Genomic DNA, 27,479 nt, shown 5'->3' with positions numbered 1-27,479 from the left:
AAAAAGATCCTTGAAAAAATATTGAGAAGTTGGGCTTCATTAAAATTAAAAATATTTTCTCTGTGAACAACACCATCAAGAAAATGAAAACACAAATCATAGACTGTCAAAAATATTTGCAAAACACATATCTGATAAAGGACTGGTATCCAAAATATACAAATAACTCTTAAAATTCAACAATAAGAAAACAACTCAATTAAAAAATAGACAAAACATCTGAATACACACCTTTTCAAATAATATATACAGATGGCAAGCAAGTGTATGAAAAGATTTTCAGCATCACATGTCATTAAGGAATCGCAATTTAAAACAATGAGATGCCATTACACACCTATTCGAATGGCAAAACTCCAAAATACTGACAACAAATCCCAGTGATGTGACAAAATAGAACTTCCACTAATTGCTGGTGGCATTGCAAAGTGGCACAGCCATTCTGGAAGACAGCTGGGCAGTTTCTTACAAAACTAAACATACTCTTGCTATACCACACAGCAATTGCACTACTTGATATTAACCCAAATGACTTGAAAACCTATGTTCACAAAAAATTACACACATAAACTTTTACAGCAGCTTTATTCAAAATTGCCAAAACTTGATAGCAACCAAGATGTACTTCAGTAGGTGAATGAACAAACTATAGTACCACAAAATGGAATATTATTCAGTGATAAAAAGAAATAAGCTACCAAGTCACAAACAGACATGGATGGAGCAAACTTAAATGCATATTGCAAAGTGAAATAAGTCAACCAGAAAAAGCTACATATATAATTCTAACTATATAACATTTTTTAAAAAGGCAAAACTTTGAGGACAGTCAGTAAAATGGTCAGTAGTTGCCAGGGGTTCTCAGGGAGAGAGGGAAGGATGAGTAAATAGAGTACAAGGGATACTTAGGGGAGTAAAACTACTCTGTATGATACTGTAATGGTGGATCCATGTCATTATTCATTTGTCAAACCAATAGAATGTACAATACAAAGGGCGAATCCTAATGTAAACTATAGTCTTTATTAATAGTAATGTATCAATATTAGCTCATCAATTGTAACCAATGTGCCTGCTGCACACTGAATTGTGTTCCTCCAAAATTCAAATGTTGAAACTCTAACCTCCATTTTGAATATGGGAACTTTCTAATGTAATCAGGTCATGAGAGTGGAGCCCTTGTGATAGGATTGGTGCCCTTATAAGAAGAGACATAGAGTGCTCTCTTTTTTTCTCTCTCTCCCCCACCATGTGAGGACACAGCAAGAAGATGGCCATCTTTAAGACAAGAAGACAACCTTCATCACGAACTAAATCAAGACACACCTTGAATTTGGACTTTCCAGCCTCCAGAACTGTGGAAATAAATTTCTCATTTAAATTCCCAAACTATGGTATTTATTTTTATATCAGTTAGTCTTCGGCAATTCAAGCTGCTATAACAAAGTACCAGAAGCTGGAAGGCTTAAAAAACAACAGAAATCTATTTCTCACAGTTCTAGAGGCTGGAAGTCTGAGACCAGGGTACCAGCATAGTCACATTCTGGTGGGTTCTCTCTTCTGGCTTGCAGACTGCTGACTTCACATTGTATCCTCAAATGGCAGAAAAAGAGTGAGAGGAAGCTCTCATGGCGCACTAATCCCATCTATGAGAACTGCATCATCACGACATAATTACCTCCCAAAGGCCCCATGCCTCCTAAAAACATTACACTCATGGTTAGAATTTCGACACATAAATTTGGGGAGGGGAACACAATTTGAACTGTGTTATGCACTCAATGTTTGTGTATGTAACTATGAAATGTTTGTTTATGAAACTATCACATGAATGCAAGATGTTAATAATAGGAAAAAACTATATGTTGGAGACAGGGAGTATACAGGAACTCAGTACTTTCACTCATTTTTTCTGAAAACTTAAAAATTGATCTGAAAAATCAAGTCTATTCAAAAAAGAAAAACACTGCAAAAATGCACAAACAAAATGAAAAGATTCTATGTAATGCTCACTTCAGCAATACAGTATGGAATATTAAGAAAACAATGTATTTACACAACCCCACACACATTCAAACAAATTGCATGAATCTTTTGCTTAATCTGGACTTCAAAGAAGTAGGCAATAAAAAGCTGCAAATCATTCTTCAATGGACTTGCCAATTTCATATGGCATAAATCAGAATGAAGCATCAAGGATAAAATATACTCATTTGTGAAGTCAAATGGAAAAAAAAACAATCATCACATTACTTTGTTCATAAACAACAGTGGTAGTCTTCTGGGCATCTCCTGGTCAGCTGTGGATCCCAAGAAGGCAGCAACTGATGAGAATGATTAATTCTAAAGACAAGCATTATGTTGTTTGGTAATTTAAGTACTATTGAAAGGCATCTTAATTTGGAAGAAACTTAGTAATACACAAATGCTTCATTTAAGACCCTCTGGGGTAAAATTAAACAAATACTACTTTCAATATATTTCTGTGAGTTTATGTCATGATGTTTTAGACTACAATTTAAAATAAAACAAGCATAAATTTGAAACCTAAGCTGTTGCTTTAATAGTTTATTTCTTCTCCAGTAGGTCATTCTAATTACTGCTTGCGCAAGTTAATACCTTTATCAAAATAATGCCAAAGAAAGCACCCTTGGAACAACTTTTCAGTATTATTGCTAGTATAAAAAATGTACAACACAGATGTCAAAGAATGTTGATAACAGTGAAAACAAAAGTAAACAAATAAAAACAAAAATAAAATTTTAAAGGACAAATGTTCTGAAAAACAAAAATATTTACATAATTCATATCCCACATTTGAAATTGAACTTGAATTTTTATCATTATGAGAAGCCCCTTAGTCTTCTATCACTGTTGTAATGGCAGATCTAGTTTTATACTAGTTACTGTCTTGATAAAATGTGGAAATACGACTTATCCTATATATATAATTGCATTACTAATCACACAAGAATGCTAGAACACTGCTTGGTCTAAACTATGCAATTTTGAAAACCTCCCAGTGAAATTAAAAATTTCTTACATGAAACTTCTAAAAACCTAAATTATAAACCTCGTTGCCATTTTCGCTTTGTAGAAAATCATAAAGAAGCTTTATAAAGTTGCACTATAAAATATTTTAGGTGAATCAAATTCAAGCATCAAAGGTCTCCTACCTTAACATAGCATTTTGTCCATCACTTCTTGTACACGAAACCTGCCGGGTTTGATAACCTATCTCTATTGCCCAAGACTTCGAATGATGATGTGCTTTGTAACTTTGATGCTTAAAGGTGACTCGCTCATTTGAATCAGAGTTAAAATCCAGAACAGTTCTTCCGCTTGGATTAATTTCTTTAAGATGAGGCAGTCTGCATTTACTCCATGGTCCAACCTTAAGGCTAAATGTATATTCCTCTTCCCCAAGAGGACAGGAAATGGAAGCATCACAGGCTCTTGACTCAGTCAGATTTGGACATTGCAAACCACCAAAGAGAGGGGGAGCTATGACCGCGCGAGTTCTATGCTGCAATTTCTTCCCACATCCCTTGCTACAGTTGGACCATGGTAAGAACTCAGATACTACACAATCCCGGGGACAAGGAATGAGGCAAGCCTGTTCTGTAGGAGGCTGAGGGGCAAAGTGTTCGCATATTTCATTTGCAACCACAGTTCGGTTCAGCTTCTGAATGCAGCGCACCATCCGGTGCTGCAGTCCATGCTGAGCCGTCACACACTCTGCAATCCGAGGCTTGACTTCACCGCGAGCGTAAGGAACAAGCACACAGTGGTGCCAGTCAGAAACCTCCCACTGAAAGAGGTCACTGTGCCAGTCACAGACTCGGAAACAACTTCTTTCCTTTGGAGGCCTGTTGCTCTCACCACAGTTAGACAGGTGACTCGTCCACCCGTCAACATGAAAACACCACACTGCCCGACTCTGGACTCCTCCGGGACCACAGTCTCCTGTACACCTTCCCCAGGGACCTACAGGCAGAAAAACAAGGATGTTAATTACTCAGAGATTACATTCAGCAATTCACAGGTAAGTAGATGTCAATTAACACACTTTCCAACACAAGCAGTATGAAATTAGGAATTTTGGTGGAACAGAGACAACATAATTTAGTGGTTCAGAATATGGACACTCTTGTTGAAATAAGCATTCCATCAGTAATGTAAACTTGGATGAATTATTTCAACTTTCTAAGCCTTAGAAAGTTCCTCACCTATATAAGGTAGAAGATAATAAAAGCACCGACTTGTAGAATTGCTCTGAAGATAAATGATACAATGTGTCAAGTAGACAATACAAATTTAATAAATGATTGGTACCATTATAACTACTACGTTCCAAAGCCTATACATCTAACTCAATATTAATACTTTCCACTGAGGTGGTGTTTCATTCAAAAGAAAAGCCCTAAAGCCAGGATTTTAATAAAGTAGAATTTTTCATATTTCCAGTCTTTCAGCTCAAACTCTAAGAAGCTCAGAAGAGAGATATGTTTAACACCCTAAGTTGCCAAAGTATCCTATTTTCATTTTCAAAATAATTGTCCTCAGTTTTGGTTAGTACTTGCAGAGAGAATTGCATGAAAATAACAATGGGGTGCAGGGGAAAGGTAAGGTAATAAGAGAAGCAGCAGCACTGAATTGTCTCTGGAAATTGTGCCCCTAGAATCCTTGAAGTGTACTCATTTTGATTTCTGATGGGTACTGACTCCAGGTAAAGTTTCCAACATTAGCTTGTAATATGCCAGATCTTTTAATTAACTAATTCATTTGTGTAGGTAAGAGTCCAAGAAATGGACAGATGAGGGAGCTGCCCATTGACGTTTATCATATTTTTTGCATCTCATCTACAGACATACCAGCAGGCCTTATCCAGAAAGTTGGTATCTTTTCACAAGGACAGTAAGTAATCACATTTTGTGTCAACAACAATGAAAAAAATAGTTTCTTCTCTTTCATTTTATTTAAATACGTAATCTGAACCTGTTGGTGGGAGTGTAAATTAGTTCAACCATAGTGAAAGACAGTGTGGTGATTCCTCAAGGATCTAGAACCAGAAATACCATTCAACCCAGCAATCTCATTACTGGGTATAAAGGATTGATCCCAAAGGATTATAAATCATTCTACTGTAAAGACACATGCACACGTATGTTTATTGCAGCACTATTCACAATATCAAAGACTTGGAACCAACCCAAATGCCCATCAATTATAGACCGGATAAAGAAAATGTGGCACACGTACACCATGGAATACTATGCAGCCATAAAAAAGAATGAGTTCATGTCCTTCACAGGGACGTGGATGAAGCTGGAAACCATCATCCTCAGCAAACGAACACAGGAATAGAAAACCAAACACTGCATGTTCTCACTCGTAAGTGGGAGTTGAACAATGAGAACACATGGACACAGGGAGGGGAATATCACCCACCAGGGCCTGTCGGGGTATGGGGGGCAAGGGTGGGGAGAGCATTAAGACGAATACCTAATGCATGCGGGTCTTAAAACCTAGATGACGGGTTAACAGGTGCAGCAAACCACCATGGCACATGTATACCTATGTAACAAACCTGCATGTTCAGCCCACATATCCCAGAACTTAAAATTAAAAAAAAAAAAAAGTTTTATCAGCTTAACTAGGTACCTTTGCCCCTGTCTCAGGACTGTGATGATCATAAGGCACTTCAGACCCTAAGAGGCATATGAATTTACACAAGCTCTCTCTGTTTCCCTGAATCTGACCAGCTGCCCCAAATGATGTTTAATTACTCCATGAAAAATATTTTCATTAGCATCCACTACATTTGTACAAATAGTAGACATGTACGTAGTCACATGCATTTAGGAAGAAACATATACATCCCCAGAGAAGCAGGTTATCTGCACTGGGGCCACACACTAAAATGAGGATCTGTCACTTTAGTAGGACAAAAGGGTCTGGTTCTAATGCAACTAGTCATCTCAGTTCTTCCTCACATCCCTGTTCTAGCCATATACACCTGGCATTCTTGGCAATAGCATGTCAATGCCTTCTGCCACTTTGTGAGAGAGATTAACATAGAAAACATACTAGAGACTTCTCTTGCTGAAACAGAACAGGTTTCACTGGAGCAGGTCAGCTTTCATTACCAAAATGCCCCTGAGTTTGCCCACTACCTTCCTCCAGTCTGTTGTCCCAGCACAGACTGCTTATAGTATAGAGAACATGTGTTGAAAACGGCGATCTTAGCACGGGCTGACTTAATCAGCCACCCACAATTCGGTAATGTAGATTACTCACAATTCTTTACTTTGCAAATTGAGATGTTTCTTGTTACTTGAAAGTGACTGGGAGGCTTTCTCTGTCCTAATGTTCTAGAGAAGTTTCAGTTTAAGTGTTCTATTCATTGTCCATCATGTCAGACCATTCATATAAATTTTTATTATTGCCCCGAAATTCCCACAGTTACTCAGTAAAGGAATATTTCAAAATATATACAAACACAGCAAACTTTAAAATCTAAAATTAATCTTGAATAATATAAAACAGTTATTGGATAAAGTTAAAGGAAATTTTTTTTTGTAGAGCACTGTGGATTTTTAAGTAATGGCTGTCAGTTTATCTCTATTTGATTAGGTATTAAGCATACACAATTTTCCACTCAGGATTTTTTTTGCATGGATTAATGAAAGTAAGATCAGAAAAGTTGGACCTATTTCTGATCAATCTCCAAAAGTTAATATTACACTTAATTCATTTAGAATATCTGGCCAAGTAACTCTTGTCTTTACTTTTAAAGCATTTGACTATGACATTCTCTTATTTTTTTTTATTATAAATTCTCCACTTTCAAAATAAGCTATCTCTTTTTTGGTTATTTGAAATCATTACTATTTTAAACTTTAGAAATATTATTCTTCCCTTAGATTTCATCTCCTCTTTCTTTACAGAATTTTTCCAAATAATTCCTTAGCCTTTTGGCTAAGATCAAATGAAGAATTTTATCAAGCAGCAAAATTTTTTCTGCATCATTGGAGGAAAAAAGGATAACTATTAAGTAATTAAAATTGCTATATTTGAAGATGTTTCTTAGCTTAGCCATGATCTCCTATTTGGATGTGAGTTAATTTTGGATTAACTCATATCCAATATTAACTCTAAAAATTATCCAAAGGAATATTAAGCTATATTAATTTTGGATATGAGTTAATTCAATATTATGCTATATATGTTAATATTCATTTGGGTATGAGTAGAACAGGTAATGAAGGCAGTATGTAAACAATTACTCCCCACTCCTTGGCCTGGAAATTTAGGATACTGGCTCTTGTGAGGTAAGACACATGCATGTTAATAAACCTTGGTCAGGACATTTAGAAAGGCAGAGTCAAACTAGAATAGTTCCTCCTTATATTAAAGCAAACTTTGAGGACAACCAAAAAACATGTAAATAACAAGCAAATGCAAACTGAATTGTGCACACATGGAATAAATGAAAAACAAATTACAAACAAGACATATGAGATGAAGACAAGACCTTTCAGCAATTGACCTATAGCCATTTGCAGTTCTCAGGCATGGAGAGAAAATGTGCTCCATGATTTATTCAGTTGTATTTGGCTATGAACTTTCAATACATACATGAGTGAAAATCACACAGCCCTAAGGGGTTTTGCCATTTCAAAAAATCATGAATATTGAAGTAAAATGTGACTGGCAGTTTGAGAAATCTTACATCTCTTGTCCAAGTTCACAAATAAAAGAAATAATTAAAAATGTAAGCAGTTGCATGAAGAAAGAAGAATATTACCTTTACATTTACTACATACAAAAAAACCTTGCTTTTATTACAAAATATATATGTATTATATATTAACAGTATTCACAAATAATCTAAAGAAATACATAAGAAACTATGTTTTTAAATGTCAAGAATTTTTATATGCCTAGTGAACAAAAACAGACACCAAGTAATAAAAATAAAACAAAATTTAGAATAATTTAAGTATTAAAAGTTTGACTACTGATGTAATGTAGCTCTAAACTATTAATAAAACTCATGCTGGTTGCTTTCTCAGAAAATACTTCAATGATGTAATGGGGACAGTAGTTCTGTATCTGTTTACTTGGACAAACATTATGTAAAGAGTCATATATCTGCAACTTGCTACCCTTTTTGTGAGAGGAATATAGCTGCTGTTGAATAGTCTAAGTATTTTAAGCCACATCACACATTAACACGTTAAAATTTTGGCCTAGAAGTGAATTCTTTGGACTTGGAAGGGTAGCACTGATGAACTCGCAGGTCACTTTCAAATTTAAGGCTCTGTGATTTGTCTTTTTTTCTGCCTGTGTTTTTGCAGGAAATGCAAATATGTGAATGCTGTAATGTGAATGCTAGAAGCAGAAAAGCACAGGCAAATTTTATCCTCTTAATTAAGTCACCCTTAACTGGATTAGTTGGGGGCATGCATCACCGAACATAAATCATCACATTTAAGAAAGCATGCTGGATGCCTGAATTTTAGGTGTGGTGTTCAATAAAATGCCTGAAACAAACGAAAAAGGACGCTCCAGAGGACAAAGAAAATAAGCACACTCTCCATAGCTCTTGCACAGTATTGGTCACTATTTGAAGTGGCAACCCTGATTTAATACCATGCATGCAATAAGAAGAGATGTTTGCTTTATTTTTCATTTTTCCCTGTCACAGCTTTTATTATCCTGACATTGCTTTATTTTTAACTTGGGCAAGGGGTATGGGGAGATGACATGAATAATGATGCAGAGTTTTAGCAACTTAAGCAAACTATTTGTGAATAATTACTAAATCAAAGCACTCATAAACCTCAGAATTACAAAATCGGATTTAAAACAACATTGACTTACTTATAAGATGCTTCACTTCCAATAGGTTAATGTAGTGACTTTTACTTCTCAAAAAGCTACCGCATCAACTACGGAATAATTAAAATAATACCTCTCTTATATAGCAGACATTTATTTAAGAAAGTTCACTTTCTAAAATGCATCTAAGAACCCAAGCAATGAGAAAAAGTGACATCTGAACATTCATTCATTATAACAACAATTATTCATTCTCTGTTACTTGACGAGTAGTGTATTAGATTCTGAGAATACAAAAATAAATAAGGCAGTAAATATCTGTTAATGCTGTGCACGAAGTGTAACACCAATTTACTCCTGAAGAGGGTGTTTGGTCCTTCCTTTAGGCCTATTTACACTTACTTTATACACAGTATTAACAATCTTAATGCTTTTGTTTCCCAGAGCTCACTAGATCTATAGCAGCAAGCCAGAAGTTGAGAGTCAGCCCTGGAGGCAGGCTCACTGATGGAAACAGGAAGGGATGAGAGTTTCCAAGTCTATATTTCTAAATCAATCATGATCATTAATAACTTCCACTAGCAGCAGATGCACAAAGTCACTCAATACTTTCTAAACTAGCAATGAAAACCTGCTCATCAGATATATCCATTACTGAGTTACGCATTGGATAATACTAAATAAAGAAAATACACAAACATACGAGAATTTAAATGAGAGGAAACTTAAGCTCTGTTGCATTTCATTAAAAAATTCCATTTGCACTTTTTGCAACAACAAAACAAATTTCAGTTATATCAAAATCATTTAAAAAATAAAAAACATTCATGGTACACTCATGGCCTGAATATGTGTGTTAAAGTATTCCCATAAATCTCAGAAAAATTCAACAGCAAAAGTAACATATACAACTTCATTTTCACACACTTAAAGATTTACTTATAAAGGTAGTTCATGATTCCATAGCAGACTACCGCAGAGCATTTGGATGGAATATTTATACCTCAAGTAAGCATAAGCTTTGTTGCTAATGTTCCCAGCTCTTTCTGTATGATTGTGTTTTTGTTTGGCACTAATAGCACATTGTAAATCCATTTCATCTTTGTGGACAGATGCCTCTGACTGAAAAGCAAAATGCCTCTGTTACTTACTTTTGATTACAAATTATTAGTCGCCAGTGTCTAGAACATCCATTAGAAGTAGCTCGACAGCAAAGCAGATTAGACATGTATTTGAACCACTTATCAGCTAATGCAAACATCACGGAGACAGAAAACCACCTTTTAAAAATTGTTTATCAATATTTCTGGTTTGAATGCTACTTTCTAAAAATTCTAAAGCCTAAAAAAGACTCTCAAACCTCATATATTTCACAGCAATCTGACACAAGTAGGTCTTTAGGATCACTAAAACCTACATCCTGCTAACCTCCTAGAATGTAGGAGTGGCAAGGGAATCTTACAGCCCAGAGTTTTTGCAGGAAAAAGTAAAGCCTAGACAAATTCAGTGACTTGCCCAAGGTCACACAATCATTTGGAGCAAAAATGGGGCTGACAATTTTATTTACACACACCCAATCCAGTAATTTGTAACTCTATATCACGCTGGTTTCTATTAGAACAGTTCTAAGACTGCAAAGGAAGAATAAGGGCTCCATAAATGTTGCAGTCTAAGGTGTGGGTGAGGGAAGAGAGGCCGAAAAATCTCAGCATTAACAAGCAATTTGTTGTTTGTGTTATATAAGTTTATAATGTAATTTCCACTTGTTAATTCTGGTTTTTGGCCTCTGTGACGGTCTGTCACCTGGAGCAGATAGCTGCTCCCAGGGTCCCTTCACTATTTGTTATGTGAAATGAGATCCTTCCTGCCTTTGTTTGCTTGAGAACATCAGTCAAACTGCTGCTCAAGTACATCCAGCAAGATTCAGGGGTTTAGCACGGGAATGAACCCTCAGACAGCAATCAGAAATTATGTGTCCCTAGAATAACAATTACAATAATAGTAATAGGCATGGTTTATTATTTCTGTTTTTGTTTTGAACACCTACTATCATCTTCCCAATACCATATGTGCCTTATTGAAATTGTTCTGCTTTGCAATTGAGGACATCAACGCATGAGATCAAAGAACCCGCACAAGGTAAACAGCTCAGGTGCCCTCTCCAGTTCTATCTTATCCTAAACCTCTTCCACAACAATTGCAATTTAATTATTTGTAGCAATGATATCCCTTGAGCAAATGGGGCTTGCAAAGCCATTGGGTAAAACATATTTAGAAGGGAGTCTGATTTTAGTGCAGCTGGTGTGTGGGGCCGAAGGCCCCGCCACCCGTCTCTTGCCGAAAGCCCGTGTCCCTGTCTCTGTCCAGCTCAATGCCCTGGTTCGAGCGATGGCCTCAAAACTCTTGGGGCTCTGCTACCTGTCAAAAGATATTTATGAAATGTTTTCATCCCATAAATATGGCTTCACTCAACTTTGACTTTACTTACAATAAATGCTTCAGCTAAGCCCTTTGGATTCCCTGGAGAAGTGGAAGAAAATCATTTACTTGGCTGTTTCTCATCAGTTAAATGGAAATGGCAATAAAGAGTAAACCAGAAACAGAGACCAGCTGAATCCCACACAACGTTCTCCTGAAGGACTGTCTCCTTGAGCTTACAGAAAGCCTAGGCATTGACTTCACTCAAGAGGACCAGATATCTGTTTGCTTTGTACTACACAGAAAGCAAACTAGAAGATGTTCTAGGGAGGCTGAAAATTTTAAGCTGCGTCCCTGATCAAAAAAATGAGAATAAAGTTCTGTTTACCCAGTGAATGATCAATACATGCTGAACTTGATAAAGAGGCTTTCTTTTATGTTGTCTACTAGAGGTCAAGGCAAGGCAGTAACGTTGGGACTATGCACACAAGCTTTAAAAATACATAAAACAAAAGGGCAGTGAGCATGCAAACATTTCATTTACCATTACGCAACTCAAGAATTAATTTTGCCTGAGATAAAAACTGCACAAGAGCATACCCAAGACAATATTTTCCCTAACTTCAAGAATCAACCACTGTAACAGATACATGGAGTGTATCTGTACCTGAACCCATATCTCTTTCTAGTAGCAGATATTCATATGATATACAAGTGAGAACAAACAAAGTACTGGCTGCATTTTGGTGGACAGAACATTTAGTGCATCTCATTTTTTTTTCAAAGGAATAATTTTTTCTTTTGAAACTGCAATTTTAAGACTGTGAGACTCATGTCTGTAAAATAATTTTCAAGCTAGCATATTTTTTTAAAAAAATCTGAGAAATAGCAGTAACATTGTAACTGAGTAGTTTACTTTCAAAATGCATTATAAAATTTTTTCTTTTCTCCTTTCTTCCCAGTGTGACCATATAACCATGAAACAAACTGTTCTCACTCATAAGTGGGAATTGAACAATGAGAACACATGGACACTGGGAGGGGAACATCACACACCAGGGCCTGTTGGGGGGTGGGGGGCAAGGGGAGGGATAGCATTAGGAGAAATACCTAATGTAGATGACAGGTTGATGGGTGCGGCAAACCACCATGGCATGTGTATACCTGTGTAACAAACCTGCACGTTCTGCATGTGTATCCCAGAACGTAAAGTATAAAAAAAAAAAAAACTGTAGAGACCTTCTTCCTTAGTCTTAAAATATAGTCTTGAGACACTCCAAAACTCCACTCCCTTCCCTTTCTCACCATGTACTCCTTTGCCCTATGCACATTTATCTAGCTGTGTGCTTGTTATCTAATTATGTGTTTACTTAGAAGTTCCAGAGGCTAATCTTGAGACAGCCTCTGTCTCCAAGCCTGGAGACTTAGCTGCAAAATTCCAGAGATTACCTCAAAGCAACAACCTGGCATTGTTGAGATGATGCCAGCCGCACTCCTGGTGGACCATGGCTTGAAATGGCCACTGGAACAAGACACGTGGACCTTGTATTCAGCACCCCTCTTGCATGGCTCCCATTCCAAGTTCCTTTTTTTAGCTCCTCTTCCTAGTTTAAAATTAGAAGCAGTTTCTGGAGGCATAAGCCAGTCACTTCTCCACAGCTAGCTTTAGAAATAAAGTCACTTTCCTTTCACTGCGCTTCATCCTCATTATTGGCTTTTCAAACAGTAAGCACCTGAGCCTGTGCTCGGTTACAACACGGCATAATCACAATATTGTTTTCTATCGAGAATCAACTAAAACACCTATATACCCAGTAGAGTCAAATGGGTATGCTGAAGACTTTCAGGAAGATTTACAAAGATCAGATTCAATCACCCACCAGCTCTGTCTCCTAAACATTATTTCAATCTGCCCCAGTTTCTTCATCCCATTCCACCACCACCTGCAACCTTGGTGCAGACCATTGCTTTCTCTTGCATGGATGAAAGGAGTATCCTCCCATTCTGCCTTCAAGAATCCACTGCTGCACCCCACTCCACCCCTGCTATCAATTCCTTTTCCCTATTGTGGTCCTATAGGACCTAATTATATCTTTTAATAATTCAAATTTCTACCACTTTGGGTGCAGCATGTCATCTGTATATCATTTTCATGTGAAAAGCTCATCAACAGCTTCCTGTTCCTTTCAAAATAAAGAAAAACAATATTATTAACATAACATACAAGTGCCTGCTTGATCAGGCCCATCGTACTCCTTTAGTGTCCTGATTTCCTGGCCCAGCCACCTCCACTCACTGCTCTCTCATCACATTGGCCACCATTTGGTTCCCCCAATAAGCCAAGCTCCTTCCAATACCTGGGCGGCCATATGGACTGTCTTTTAATTTTTTGTTTTTTGCTTTTGTTTTTTTTTGAGATGGAGTTTCACTCTTGTCACCCAGGCTGGAATGCAGTGGCGTGATCTTGGCTCACTGCAAACTCTGCCTCCCAGGTTCAAATGATTCTCCTGCCTCAGCCTCCCAAGTAGCTGGAATTACAAGTGCCCGCCACCATGCCCAGCTAATTTTTGTATTTTTAGTAGAGACGGTGTTTCGCCATGTTGGCCAGGCTGCTCTCGAACTCCCGACCTCAGGTGATCTGCCCACGTCGCCTTCCCAAAGTGCTGGGATTACAGTCGTGAGCCACCACACCCGGCTGGGTCTCTTAAACCAAATTATCCACACTGCCTGCTACAGCCCAGTAACATTCATTCCCACTCACCCTTTAGATCTCAAGGCATATCTGTAGAGAACTCTTCCCTCTGCTCTGATAGTACTTTATTCTCCTACAAAGCATTCACTCTTGCAATTACAAATCTAATTGTAGAATTCACTGTTTAATACTTGTCTCTCTCAGTTGACTCTAAACTCCATGAAGGTAGAAACATTTTCAACCTATTCACTACTCTATTCCCTGTACTAGCCCAGCACTAGGCATACAGTTAGGGTCTAATTAATATTGCACATTACTGAAGCTAGAACAAGTAGCATCATAGGCAGCAGAATCATGTCCAAGCGTAGTTAGGTGCAATGTCAACACTAGAAACTCACAACATCAATGGGTTGACGATTTTTCCAAAATGAAAAAAAAAAGTTGAAGAGAAAAAGTCTCTTCTCTGTGTTTCCTTAGTTTATGATTGTAGGTAGAAACCTGTATTCTATTGGGCACCTAATAATGGTGCCCAACAGAATTTTTAAATACTGTTTTTTCACAAATCCTTTTGCAATGCCTGTTTTTCTTTGTTGCAACTCTATAGATCCCTTCTTCCCAGTCTCCATAAAGCCCATGGAATTCAGCAATGGGGTACCCAGTCTTCTCAAGGCTAGCATGGTAATGTACTAAAGCACCCAAGACTACAGAAATACCCTTGATCTTAAGTATAGCTCTAATGAAATGATGCAGGAATCTCACTCAACAAGTAAAATATTATCTTTTTCCTTGAAGAATGTAAATAAATGAGAATTGCATATCAGATTCTATTATACCAGCTTACTACAGTAGTTCCTATTTATCTGCGGCTTCACTTTTTGTGGTTTTAGTTACCTATGGTCAACTGCAGTTCCCAAATACTAAATGGAAAATTCCAGAGATAAGCAATTCATAAGTTTTGAATAATATGATGAGGTCTCACTTTGTCCTGCTTATGTTTCTGCCTGGGGATGTGAATCCTTTCTTTGTCAGGTGTATCCACACTGCAGATGCTGCCTCTCCACTAGTCACTTAGCAGCCCTCTGGGTTACAAGATTCAATGTTGCAGTATGGCAGTGCTTGTGTGCAAGTAATCCTTACTTTACTCATAATGGCCTCAAAGTGCAAGAGTAGTGATGCTGGCAATTCAGATACACCAAAGAGGAGTCATAAAGTGTTAGCTTTAAGTGAAAAGGGGAAAGTTCTAGACTTAATAAGGAGAAAAAAAAAAACAAGTCATATGTTGAGGTTATTAAGATCTACCATCAGAATGAATCTTCTACCTGTGAAATTATGAAGAAGGAAAAAGAAATTCATCCTAGTTTCGCTGTTGCACCTCAAACTGCAAAAGTTACAGCCACAGTACATAAGTACTGAGTTGGAAAAGACCTTAAATTTTTAGGTGGAAGACAGGAAGAGAAACATGTTGCCATTGATGGCAATGTGTTGCACCAGAAAGCATTAAGCCCATAAGGAAGACTTCAACAAGGGATCCCCTGAAACAAGTGACACCAAGCCACTTGCTGCAAGTACAGAATAGTGACATGGATTCAGGAATTCAGAAGGTCAGTGGCAGCCTAACACTATGTCACAATGCCTACGCCATTCACCTCCCTTCACATCATCGCACAGTCATTTTATCCTTGTTAATTTTAGGATCCACATCATCACAAGAAGAAAGATGAGTATAGTATGAGACATTCTGAGAGAGAGAAAAAGAGGGACCACTTTCACACAGTTTTTATTATAATATTATTACTATAATTGATCTGTTTTATTATGGTTATTAATCTTATTGTGTCTAATTTAGAAATTAAACTTTATCATAGGTATGTATATAGGAAAAAACATAATATGCACAGGGTTCTGTACTAGTCACAGTTTCAAGTGTCTACTGGAGGTCCTGGGACATATCCCCCAGGAACCAAGGTGGACTTTTGTACAAGAAAAGCTAAAAAGTGCTGGGAGATGAAATTATCATGGTGGTCACAGGTTCATCATAGTAACCGCAGCATCAATACACCCAGTATTATCCTGGACACTTTACAGCAAACATGTCATGCAGTCCTCAAAGCAGCCTTACAAAGAGACTAATTTTAAAAAGAATTCCTGGATGCCTAAAATTCCCTGGATATCTTCAGAAAAATTGGCAGAATAAATGAAAAGGGGGTGAATGTAATATTTTTAGAGATTGTTGATATGATTACATTCTCTGATATCCAGGAAAATAGATCTAAGAAGAAGTGAGCCAGGAGCAGCTGTGCTTCAAGGCTGTTAATGTGGACCACTCCTCTGCCTGAAGAGGAAGGAAGAGAAGCTGAGAAAAACCCCAGAAGCAGCGAGAAAGCTGTCAGGATGCAGGTTCCCGACTAAAACCTGGAAGATTCTCCACAAAATGTCTTCATGCTCACACCCTAGAGGAGCGTGGAGTGAGATTATTGTTCTGAAGGGTACAGTCTAGGTCAGAAACCTAGTACTCACCTTCAGTGTGGGGGTTAAAGGATGGGAGAGATGTGTGTAAGAAGTAGGTTTTGTTTATAGAAACAGATTTATTAAGAGAAGATGGTGGAAGACATTTTTGAATTATCAACCTAAACAATTGTTTCCTTCCACCTAATATTTCTCTTTTCCCCCTTGCCCCTTTTAAACAGGTCATCAGCGGCCCATGCTCATGTTCTCAGACAAGAGGTGTAATAGAGCAAAACATCAACACAGTCCAACAAGCCTCTGGGGTTTGTGTGCCAGCTTCCTAGGCCATTATGTAGGTTACCTTGGGTATTTCTGAGGTAAGGAGTCTCTGCTTCTGCCACACACCTCCTGCCTCAAAAAATACATATAATTAAAACAAAAGCTTCCTCTCTGCTCTTCTCCTCCTCGGAGCAAAACTGATAAGAATCAAAATTCAATGTCAGTGAGAGACCCTTTACCTTGCTTCCCCAGAGAACGAATGGCTGCCTAGGGTGACCAGGCAGAGCAGGCCAAGGTCACTGAGAAACACCTAGGACTCAAGTTGAGCACAGTGGAAAAGTACCATAAAGAACCAAGCATGGTGCAGAAGCTCTAGAGAGAGTCTCCAGCCAGCCTATCAGGAAAAAGAGCCCTCTAAGCAGTGACCAGTTTCAACTGACTGACAGCTGAAGAATGGTGAACTTTTCAGAGGAAATAATTGGGGACCCTGGCGGTAGGAAGGGCTCAAAGTAAATAATCAAAGTAAGTTAAAGAAAATGATATTCCTTGCACACCTAATTTGTTTGGCTGAGAGGGATACCCACTATAATAATCACCACCATGTATAATAATTAAAGAAAATCAGAGATGTACTGCAATAATAAATACATCCCCAACCAGCCCAGGGGCTGACAGACCCATGGGACATGCAAACCTTCGCTCAATAGTGCACTGAGAAAATCTATCCTCATTACCCTTTCCAAGCTGGGCGAGCACACAGCAATGGCCTGCAGCCTGTGTCAACTCTTTTTAGCCCCTGCATTATTGGAATTTCCCAGAGTGCTTTGTGAGAATTCAGCTTACAAAAAAAGTGAACTGAAGAAATGTCATTTGAATTACGGAGGGACTTTACAATTACATAATGAAAATAATAATTATAAGGGCTCATTAATCACTTGTTAGGGTCAACGTTAGCTCAGGCTATTGAAAAGAAAATGCTGAGTTTTAAAAGTTCCTGGGGACAAGTGAGTACTATGCTGTCCCCTGCCTTTCCTGGATTAATCATCTCATCTGATTCCAACTGAAGATAACATATTATTACTTAGGATTTTCCAAAATGTTTTAAGTGGAACCACTGTACCCTCTGAGTTTAGTAAGAAAGGAGGATCCTTGTTATTAAATAAATTTGGGAATGATACAGGGTTAAACAAAACTAAAAGTTTTCATTTTTAAAGGACTCCTCCAGGCTTTTAATACACAATGTGAATCCTCAAGAATTTATCCCTAGTGTGCAAAGGGTCACAAACTTCTTTCCCTGTGTAACTGTTTCCTGGAGGAAAAAAAAGAGAGAGAGAGAAATATTTTGCATGCATGATACTTTTCTTATTGTTAGGTTAGATGAGGTAAATGATCTTTTTTTTTAACCTCAATGATTACAGATAACATGGAAACATTTTTATAATTTCAATTTTAGGATTCGTATCTCATAAGTTCAGGTTAAAATCCAATTTCCCATCCAAAGCCTAGCACTTATGTCCTTTACAGGATGTGAACACATAAAACCACAAAACAATGAACACATCAGTAAAAGTCCGAGATCTGCCACATGTTCACAAGGAATAAATGTGAAGGTAGAACGCAGGGCAGAAATCAGCATATTTCAGGGGTATCAGCAGAGCAATTGTCAAAGTCCTGAGACATGAGATCAGATCCCATAGAAGAGTGACAAGGCTTAATGTTATAAAGGCACAAACTAATTCAGAACAATCACTGAACATGTGCCTAATTTACAGACCGTGAAAAGGCCCTACCTACAGGACATGCTCTCTAAGTTCAGATTCCCTACATCCTTTCAAACATACCTTGTGCTGTGCTGGGGTTTTACTTCAGGATATGACATGATGTACTTTATTGGCCACACATTAGCGAATTATAGCAATATAATCATTGCTTCCAATTTTAGAACACAGCATTATTGACTCTGTGTGCTATGCCAAGAACATTACATGAATCCAGTATTATATTAATATAACAATACATAAGAAACAGAATTGGCTTATATATTAATATAATCATAACATATTATATGTTATATTAAATACATATTATATAATATTGCATAATATATTACATATATTTAAGCCAATTCTGTTTCTTACATACGATGTAGTTTTTGTTAGTATATATGTGTTATGTATTTTATATATATGTGTGATATAATATGAAATTCTATTATAAACTATATTAGATATAATATAAATGCATGTATACATTCTTCTGTGTGCACATACATTCATATTAATATATATGTATGTTGCCAATTGATTCTATTATAGTATTCTTAGTACATTTTGTTAGTATACTTTAATAGCCACATCTAATATGTATCACCTCAATGACCAAAATTACTGCTTATCTGCACCCCTTATGCTCATCCCATCATCAACAACCTCAAAGAGACTTCTGCTTCTTTTCCTTCTATGCAAACAAATGTGTGACTATCCCCTTGAATACAAACAGGAAAGTACTGATATCCTACAGTCAAAGAATTTTAGTTTTTTATCCACGCAGAGACCACATAAAAATTGATTAAACACACAACAATATTCCTGAACCATCCACAAAATATGAATTTACATTTATTTTAGAGTGAGCTGTACCCCGTTATATCCTTGTTCTCCAAAAATCAATAGTTAATTCATGGACTAGATATGGAAATTTAATACTGACCATAAAATTCTATTCCCTTGGCACCAACTTACTGTAACATGCCATTAGAACTCTTTATTCCCCTTGTGATTTCAGAGAATTAGTTTGAGTACCTCATAATTCCTGTCCTGATGAAACACATTATCAAAGCTTATACCACTTTGGGGTAATTGAAGTCTACACTTCATAATCTACATGAAGATTTACTTGAGCTTTTCTTTTATTCTGTTCAAGACAGATGTAGGCTCAGTAAGAGTCCCTCTTTACTTTTTTCTAGCTGACCACATAAGCCATGGGGTACACTGAGTGTGAGATCTACAGGTCTCAGAAAGAAATATAGCTACCTCTGCCGGGCGCGGTGGCTCATGCCTGTAATCCCAGCATTTTGGGATGCCAAGGCGGGTGGATCACGAGATCAGGAGTTCAAGACCAGTTTGGCCAATGTGGTGAAACTCCGTCTCTACTAAAAATACAAAAAATTAGCCAGGTGTGGTGGTGTGCACTTGTAATCCCAGCTACTCGGGAGGCTGAGGCAGGAGAATCACTTGAATCTGGGAGACAGAGGCTGCAGTGAGCCAAGATTGCGCATTGCACTCCAGACTGGGCAACTGAGGGAGACTCCAACTCAAAAAAAAAAAAAGAAGAGGAAGAAAGAAAGAGGAGGAGAAGGAGAAGAAAAAGAAATATAGCTACCTCTTGGGCTAGTTTCCTCTAGCTTCCACCTAGAGGAAGAGAAGAATCAAAATAAGCTTTCATACTTAGTCTGGGAGAGGTGGCCATCCCACACCTCCTGTCCACCTTTCTACCGGAACACATTTGTAAGCATTGTCCAGCCCTTGTAGCTCTCATCAAAGAGTTCCTTTGGGAATCAAACACTCCATTATTCCTCTGTAACCCTGCTTCTTTCTTGAGGCAATTTCAATAAGCCATGCAGGGCATTGCTCACAGTGCTGCCAAACCTTTTGCTGTACTGTGGGGGTGATTATTACAGAAGTGAACATTTGTCAGTGATCTGAAAGCCTGGCCTGAGCAGGCGTGGGGAAGGAGCAGAGGTTCCATAGAAGCAGTCAGCTACAACCAGAAAACCAACACCCTCTGACTAGCTGGGCACAGTATGTGGACAGAAACAAAATAGAGTAGGCAGGCTCTGCTCACAGTGCCTGATAAATCAGCCTTAAATGCTTACATTCATTTGTTCTTCCAAATACCCAAAGCAAAGAGTCAATGGCAGTAAATAGTTTAAACGGGGGGAAGCAAGTTTGTAGAAAGTGCTTCGGAGCTATACAGGCTTTAGTCCAAATCTTGATTTTGCCATTCAGCACTGTGTGACCTTCAGCAGGACACTGTTTGCTTTAATCTTCAATGATCTCATCTTGTAGGCATATAAAGACAGAGACAAGTATGGAAGCTCCTAACACATGGAGGGACCTGAATGAATAACAAGTCCATGTGGGAGGAATTGTCTGTTACCAGGCTTTTGCTGTACAAAACTTCCTCAAGTTTGGCACTTTCAACATTTGGGGCCAGACAGTTGTTGTAAAGAGTTGTCCTGTGCATTGCAGGATGTTTAGCAACAACCTTGGCCTCAACCCTTTAAATGGCAGTATCACCAACCCCTTCTCCGCTTATGGCAATCAAAAATGTCTCCAGACATTGCCAAATGCCCCTTGGGGAGCAAAATCACCATAGCAGAGAACCACTAATATAGACTATTAATATATTGTTTAATCCTATCAAAAATCCCTGGAAATGGGTGACTTTTCATTCTACAGAGAAGCCACATTACCTATCCAGGATCTCAGCAGTAATAAGGGGAAGATCCAGGACAGTGATCCAAGAGCTTGAAACCCATTGCTATTCTCCACATCTTTAAAATGTGTATTTTAAAGAAGAATAAAAGAAGTGCCACTGATGTATATTCAGCAGGCCAAGTTCAACTTCTGGCTGCACAGAGTAATGTTTACATAACTGTGTGCTTTACCCATCCTCTGTTTTTATTCATCTTCAAATAAAGAAATTTTCAGAACTATCCCTCTCCATCAATTTCAGTGCTAATTCATAAAATTCCACTTTATCTTGCTCAGTCCCTTTTCTAGAAAAAAACCTCTAGACTTTGGAATCAGCCTGCATTTGAACTGTGGCTGCTCCACTTTCTAGCTGGGTGACTCTCAGCATATAACTTACTCTCACCTTTATATCCTACAGAAAAGCAAACTTGAATGTGCCAACTTCACAATAGTGTTGACAGCCAGCTCCCCACTATAGCCTGCTATGCAGAGCCAAGGTGAATGGTACAGATTGCAGTTGTAGACTGCAACCCTGCCTCCTTGACCCTTTTCTGCAAGGCCATCTCTAGAAGTAGTAGGATTCTTTCCTCCCCATTTAATCTGCCTTGCCTATCCACATCCTTAAAAAATGATTAATCTTATCTTCCCCACAGAAACACAACTTAAAAATGATCCAACTTCCTCCAATTAATTTAATACAAATTAAACATAACCCAGCTGTTCCGTCTAGTCTAAGACTAAGGGACTTTGGAAAAGGTCCCAGCAATGATGCCTGTGAGTGGCCAAGGGCGGTGGCAGCTCTTTTCCAAAGGGATGCCAGGCTCATCAGCAGTGTGGATTTTCCATGAAAGGTCAGTGAAGACCTGCTGCCCATCACAGAGAAATGGCTCTTCTTCATCAGATAGGTTTAAATGTGACCATTTAGCTTTCAACCCCTTCTCTGTGGTGATTTTGAATGAAGAAGTTTTAAAAAGATGTTTTAAAAAATCTCTTCAAGAAAATGTCAAATATTTCAGTCTCTTTCCACTCCTAGAACGTCAAAAACCATGAAACATTCTTGTAAAAGGAACATACAACAACTTTCAGGGACATACAGCCCTTAAATTCCCAAGTGATAACTACCACCATAGGCCCAATTTGGGCCCAAAATGCATAATAAGGAAAAACTATGGATTAGAGTTCTATCCTATGTTAAAATTTTACAAGGTAAATAGTAATAATAATTATCTGATTCTCCAAAGGAAGCAATCAACAAAACATTTTTTTTTATTTTTGCTAAACATTACATGAAAATCTTCACACATAAAATATTTGGGATTATCCTTCTCATAGGTGACATGGCCAACATGGATTCCATTAATCCATCATCTGTGACTTAAAACATCCTCCTTAATGTCCATAAAAGTTATTTTTAATGTCTTCTTAATATCATTTTTCCATACTTTATATAGGACATCCAGCTAATATAAACTACACTGTTTATGCTACTTTATCACACAGTTGAAAATGTGAGAAAAAAAATCTTAAGATACAATTTGTTCATGCAGAAAGTACTTTAGCCAAATAAATCCATATTTATCTTCTTAAAAGACTATGAAAAACAGGCAAAAAAGCAGAACTGTGATTTCCACCTCTGCAATTCCCCACCTGTCAAATCAAGACCTGTTGGGAAATAAAAATAAGACCTCTTTTTAGACACAGAAGTGTGAAAAATGATAACAGCGGACTACATTTACATGGAAAAATATACTAGATTCATAAAGCCCTGTCCTTTTTGAACAAAAGTACGGTATTCACAACATGCCTTCTCTATGTGCGTGTGTGTATATATATACGTATACATACATATGTCAGTTCAAAAACATGACCTTCATTTTCATACAGCTCTTCATTAGTCTAAGCTAAGAATCTAGTGTCCATTTATATTTAGATCGTCTTAATATGTAAACAAAAAATATTCAGAGTTGGAATAGTACTATTTGCAGTACTCACATATGTAAACTTAATTCAATTCAGGGTTATGTAACTGCTATGTAGAAAATGTAGATGTCAGAATTATATCAGAAATGCCAGAAATAGATATTTAAGATATCATCTCTGCCCTCAGATTGCTTGGAATCCCTTAGGGAAAAAAAAGGACTTAGTCAAAAATAATGTTAATGCAAAATATTATGGAGTAGCTATGCTAACCAATGTACAAAGGCTTTAGGAACACTGGGTCAGAAAATTACTGAATCAGGAAACAATGTTTCATGAACAGCAGAATTTTATAACTACACCTTCTTCTCAGAGAAGGAAGAGAGAAGGGGGGTGATGTGAGCAAGGTTTCAGAAGAAACTAGTAAAAGTAATTTATACCAAATAGTCTTGATGTGCTCAATAAAATGAGACATAAGTGGACAGAGAAAGGTTCAGCCCAGCCACTGTGCGGACAGACAAGAACTCCAGTAGAAATGAGTAATTGTACTTCCAAATCTGCTGTCTGGTATTACACTATGCAAATATTTAAAAGTTACCTTGTATCTGCCACAGATACCCTTTCAGCAATATTCCCCTACTTGGCTAAGTCCCTCTGGGAAAAGAATGTGCACACCATTTTGATTTAAACTTGCAGTTCTTTTACAGGCACTGTACAGTAATAGAGGTATTGGAAAACAGCCTTATTTAAGCAAGAGTCTACTTGAAACAGGTATGTCTTTTTATATTTCTGAAAATTATATTTATAAGCCATAATAGTTACTTCAAGTATACTGAAATGAATAACCAGTCTTTGACAACATTAGAATGATAATATATTTCCTTCATTCTCATATAGTCACTCATAAATTTGATAGTGTAACTGAGAAGGAGAAATGAATATTTCCATTAAAAAATTTGCAAGTATTCTATTTGCCATGTTGGTGACATAAAACAAAGATGTAACGAAAAGATTATACAAGTTGACATTTCATTAAAAGCTCTGTGGACATTTGTATATGGCTATTAAGCAGGAAGCAAAAGGAAATGAAGATTACCTTTCAAAGAAAGAAACTGTAAGGTAGTTCTATGGAATGTTTTGATATGAAGAGTGAGTATTTCATGTGCATTAGTGAAAATAACTAAGAATTGCAGCATTCATGATAATGTATTTAAAATACCTGCATTACATATAAAAAACTCTGAATCATTTAATTTTTTTAAAGCACCTAGTCATTTGTTTTAAGTGTTTGCACATTTTGAATATATGAAAGCACATTTTATGTACTTTAGAGTACTGCTGATGTGGTAGGTAGTATATCATCTAACTACTGCTGCAGCAATTCTGAGGTCAAAGCTATTGCTTTTGGATTTGATACATTTTGTACATGATTTATGGATTAATTTTATGGAAAATATGTAAGCTATATGTCCCAAAAAGCATTTTATAGTGTTATAACAATAAAACATTATAGCTATGGGATGCCCTTCATTGAGGCATATCAAAGCCCTTTCCTGACATTAGTTAATCCTTCTAATACCCCTCAGAGGCAAGGAAGTATTGCCTGCGATACTTTTTAAGAACACAGAAAGCACTGGGGATTTTCACCAGTCTACCTGGGTTTAGAGCTACTACAAATCATCAGTGTATTTATTCATTCATTCTTCCACCTATCATGAGCCCTAGACAAGTTGGTAGGATCTCAGGATAGAATGGTTTAAAAAAAAAAAAAAAAAAAAAAAAAAACAGAAACACTATCCCTTTCCACTCCCTTGAAACTTAAGAGTGTAAAGTGTAAGATGTTTTCATTTATGAGGAATAAAAAAATGTTATGACATATCTCTTATCTAGAACCTCACCCTGGCCATCTAGAAACATGCCTCTCTACAATATCTTCTACTAGCAAAAAAATTTAAGATTCTAGGCAGCAAAACTGCATTGCAAAAAGGAGAGCTCCTCATGCCACAGAAATTATTGAGAATTACTTTACATACGTCCCTAACAGATGTAGGTCAATTGGTTTCTAGTCAAGTAAAATGAGAAAAGAGATGGGTATGGTTAAATGGCTGTTAGAAGTAGGTACATCGACAGCAAAGATAACAAAGGTGGCCTAATGATAAGAGACACACAACTTCCAAAAAAAGGGAAACGATAAAGTTCAAAGTTCACAGACTTCTGAGACCAATTAGCATCAGGGCCTCAGAGTTCTGGAGCTCATTCTTCCTAGACAACATTGTAGCATGTTGTAGAGCTCTTTTAAGAAAGAACCATTGTGGAAGACAGTGTGGCGGTTCCTCAGGGATCTAGAACCACAAACACAATTTGACCCAGTAATCCCATTACTGGGTATGTACCCAAAGGATTATAAATCATTTTACTATAAAGACACATGCACATGTATGTTTATTGCAGCACTATTTACAATAGCAAAGACTTGAAACCAACCCAAACACCCATCAATTATAGACTGGACAAAGAAAATGTGGCACATATACACCATGGAATACTATGCAGCTATAAAAAAGAATGAGTTCATATCTTTTGCAGGGACATGGTTGAAGCTGGAAACCATTATCCTCAGCTAACACTGAACACAGGAACAGAAACCAAACACTGCATGTTCTCGCTCATAAGTGGGAGTTGAACAATGAGAACACATGGACACACAAGGAGGGGAACATCACACACAGGGGCCTGTTGGTGGGGTTGGGGGCAAGGGAAGGGAGAGCATTAGGACAAACACCTAATGCATGCAGGGCTTAAAACCTAGATGACGGGTTAATAAGTGCAGCAAACCACTTCGGCCCATGTATACCTATGTAAAAAACCTGCATGTTCAGGACATGTATCCCAAAACCTAAAGTAAAAATTTAAAAATAAATAAAAAGAAAATTTGGCTGGGTGTGGTGGCTCACGCTTGTAATCCCAGCACTTTGGGAGGCTGAGACGGGCAGATCACGAGGTCAAGAGATCGAGAGCATCCTGACCGACATGGTGAAACCCCGTCTCTACTAAAAATACAAAAATTAGCGTAAGGTGTAAGGAAGGGATCCAGTTTCAGCTATCTACATATAGCTAGTCAGTTTTCCCAGCACCATCAATGATAGGCTGGCTTAAGAAAATGTGGTACATATACACCATGGAATATTATGCAGCCATAAAAAAGGATGAGTTCATGTCCTTTGCAGGGACATGGATGAAGCTGGAAACCATCATTCTCAGCAAACTATCACAAGGACAGAAAACCAAACACCGCATGTTCTCACTCATAGGTGGGAACTCAACAATGAGAACACTTGGACATGGGGGGCGGGAGGTGGAACATCATAAACTGGGGCCTGTTGTGGGGTAGGGGGATTGGGGGAGGGATAGCATTGGGAGAAATACCTAATGTAAATGACTGGTTGATGGGTGCAGCAGGCCAGCATGGCACATGTATACCTATGTAAGGAGCCTGCACATTATGCATATGTACCCTAGAACTTAAAGTATAATAACAAAAAAAAAGTGTTAAAAAAAATTAGCTGGGTGTGATGGTGCGCACCTGTAGTCCCAGCTACTTGGGAGGCTGAGGCAGGAGAATTGCTTGAACCCGGGAGGCAGAGGTTGCAGTGAGCCGAGATTGTGCCACTGCGCTCCAGGTCTGGGGACAGAGTGAGACTCTGACTCAAAAAATAAATAAATAAATAAAAATAATAAAAATAATATCTAAGAAAAAAACTCCAAGTAGTCAACCCTCCCTGTATCTACTCTCTTTGCAATATGACTTTACAACAATTCCATCAGGAAGTGGAGTCTACTTCTCCATCCCCTGAAACTGGGCTGACAATCTCTTTACTTACCTTGGCCAAAAGATGTGATGGAAGTGACTGTCAGTTCTAAGAGAGGATTCAAGAGACTTGTGCACTTCTGCTCACTGTGTTAGAACCTTGCTACTGCCACCTGAACCGGCCTAAGCTAGCCTGCTGGAAGATGAGGGACCACTTGGAGCAGAGAGGAGTCACACCACTTACAACCATCTTAGATAAGCCAGCTTCTAGAAGACTCTTTAACTGACTAGAAATGTCAGAGCAAGTTCGGCCTAGAACAGCTAGGTCTAGCCAGTATCAGCAGAACCACCTGGCTGGCATGTAGACACATATACAATAATATTTTTAGGCCACTGAGTTTTAGAGTACTTGTTATCAAGTAATAACTAACTGATGTAATTTAATTTCAGCAAATATTAGCTATTCCACATAACAATGAACTTGAATCATTGGAAAAATTAAATTCTGCCCAGTATCCTCTGTTTAATAAGGCAGATAAACATAAAGATGTTTTAGAGATATTTCCATCTGAAGTGGCCATTAAAAATACATAAAGAA

The 27,479-nt window shown here is 37.7% G+C and overlaps 1 protein-coding gene across 2 annotated transcripts in view; it reads right to left on the bottom strand.

Annotated features, from left to right (window-relative positions):
- THSD7B (thrombospondin type 1 domain containing 7B) overlaps positions 1–27,479 on the bottom strand; it is a 908,985-nt gene that overhangs the window by 616,724 nt on the left and 264,782 nt on the right. For both annotated transcript variants that reach the window (XM_054679008.1, XM_009443389.3), the window contains exon 3: positions 3,177–3,987. In XM_054679008.1, coding sequence (XP_054534983.1) covers positions 3,177–3,987 — 811 coding nt within the window. The remainder of the gene's footprint in view (positions 1–3,176; positions 3,988–27,479) is intronic.

The sequence above is a fragment of the Pan troglodytes genome, chromosome 13 (assembly GCF_028858775.2).
Source record: "Pan troglodytes isolate AG18354 chromosome 13, NHGRI_mPanTro3-v2.0_pri, whole genome shotgun sequence".
In the NCBI taxonomy this organism is placed as follows: domain Eukaryota; kingdom Metazoa; phylum Chordata; class Mammalia; order Primates; family Hominidae; genus Pan; species Pan troglodytes.
The sequence above is the reverse complement of the archived record's forward strand: the minus strand, read 5'-3'. Positions and strand labels throughout refer to the sequence as shown.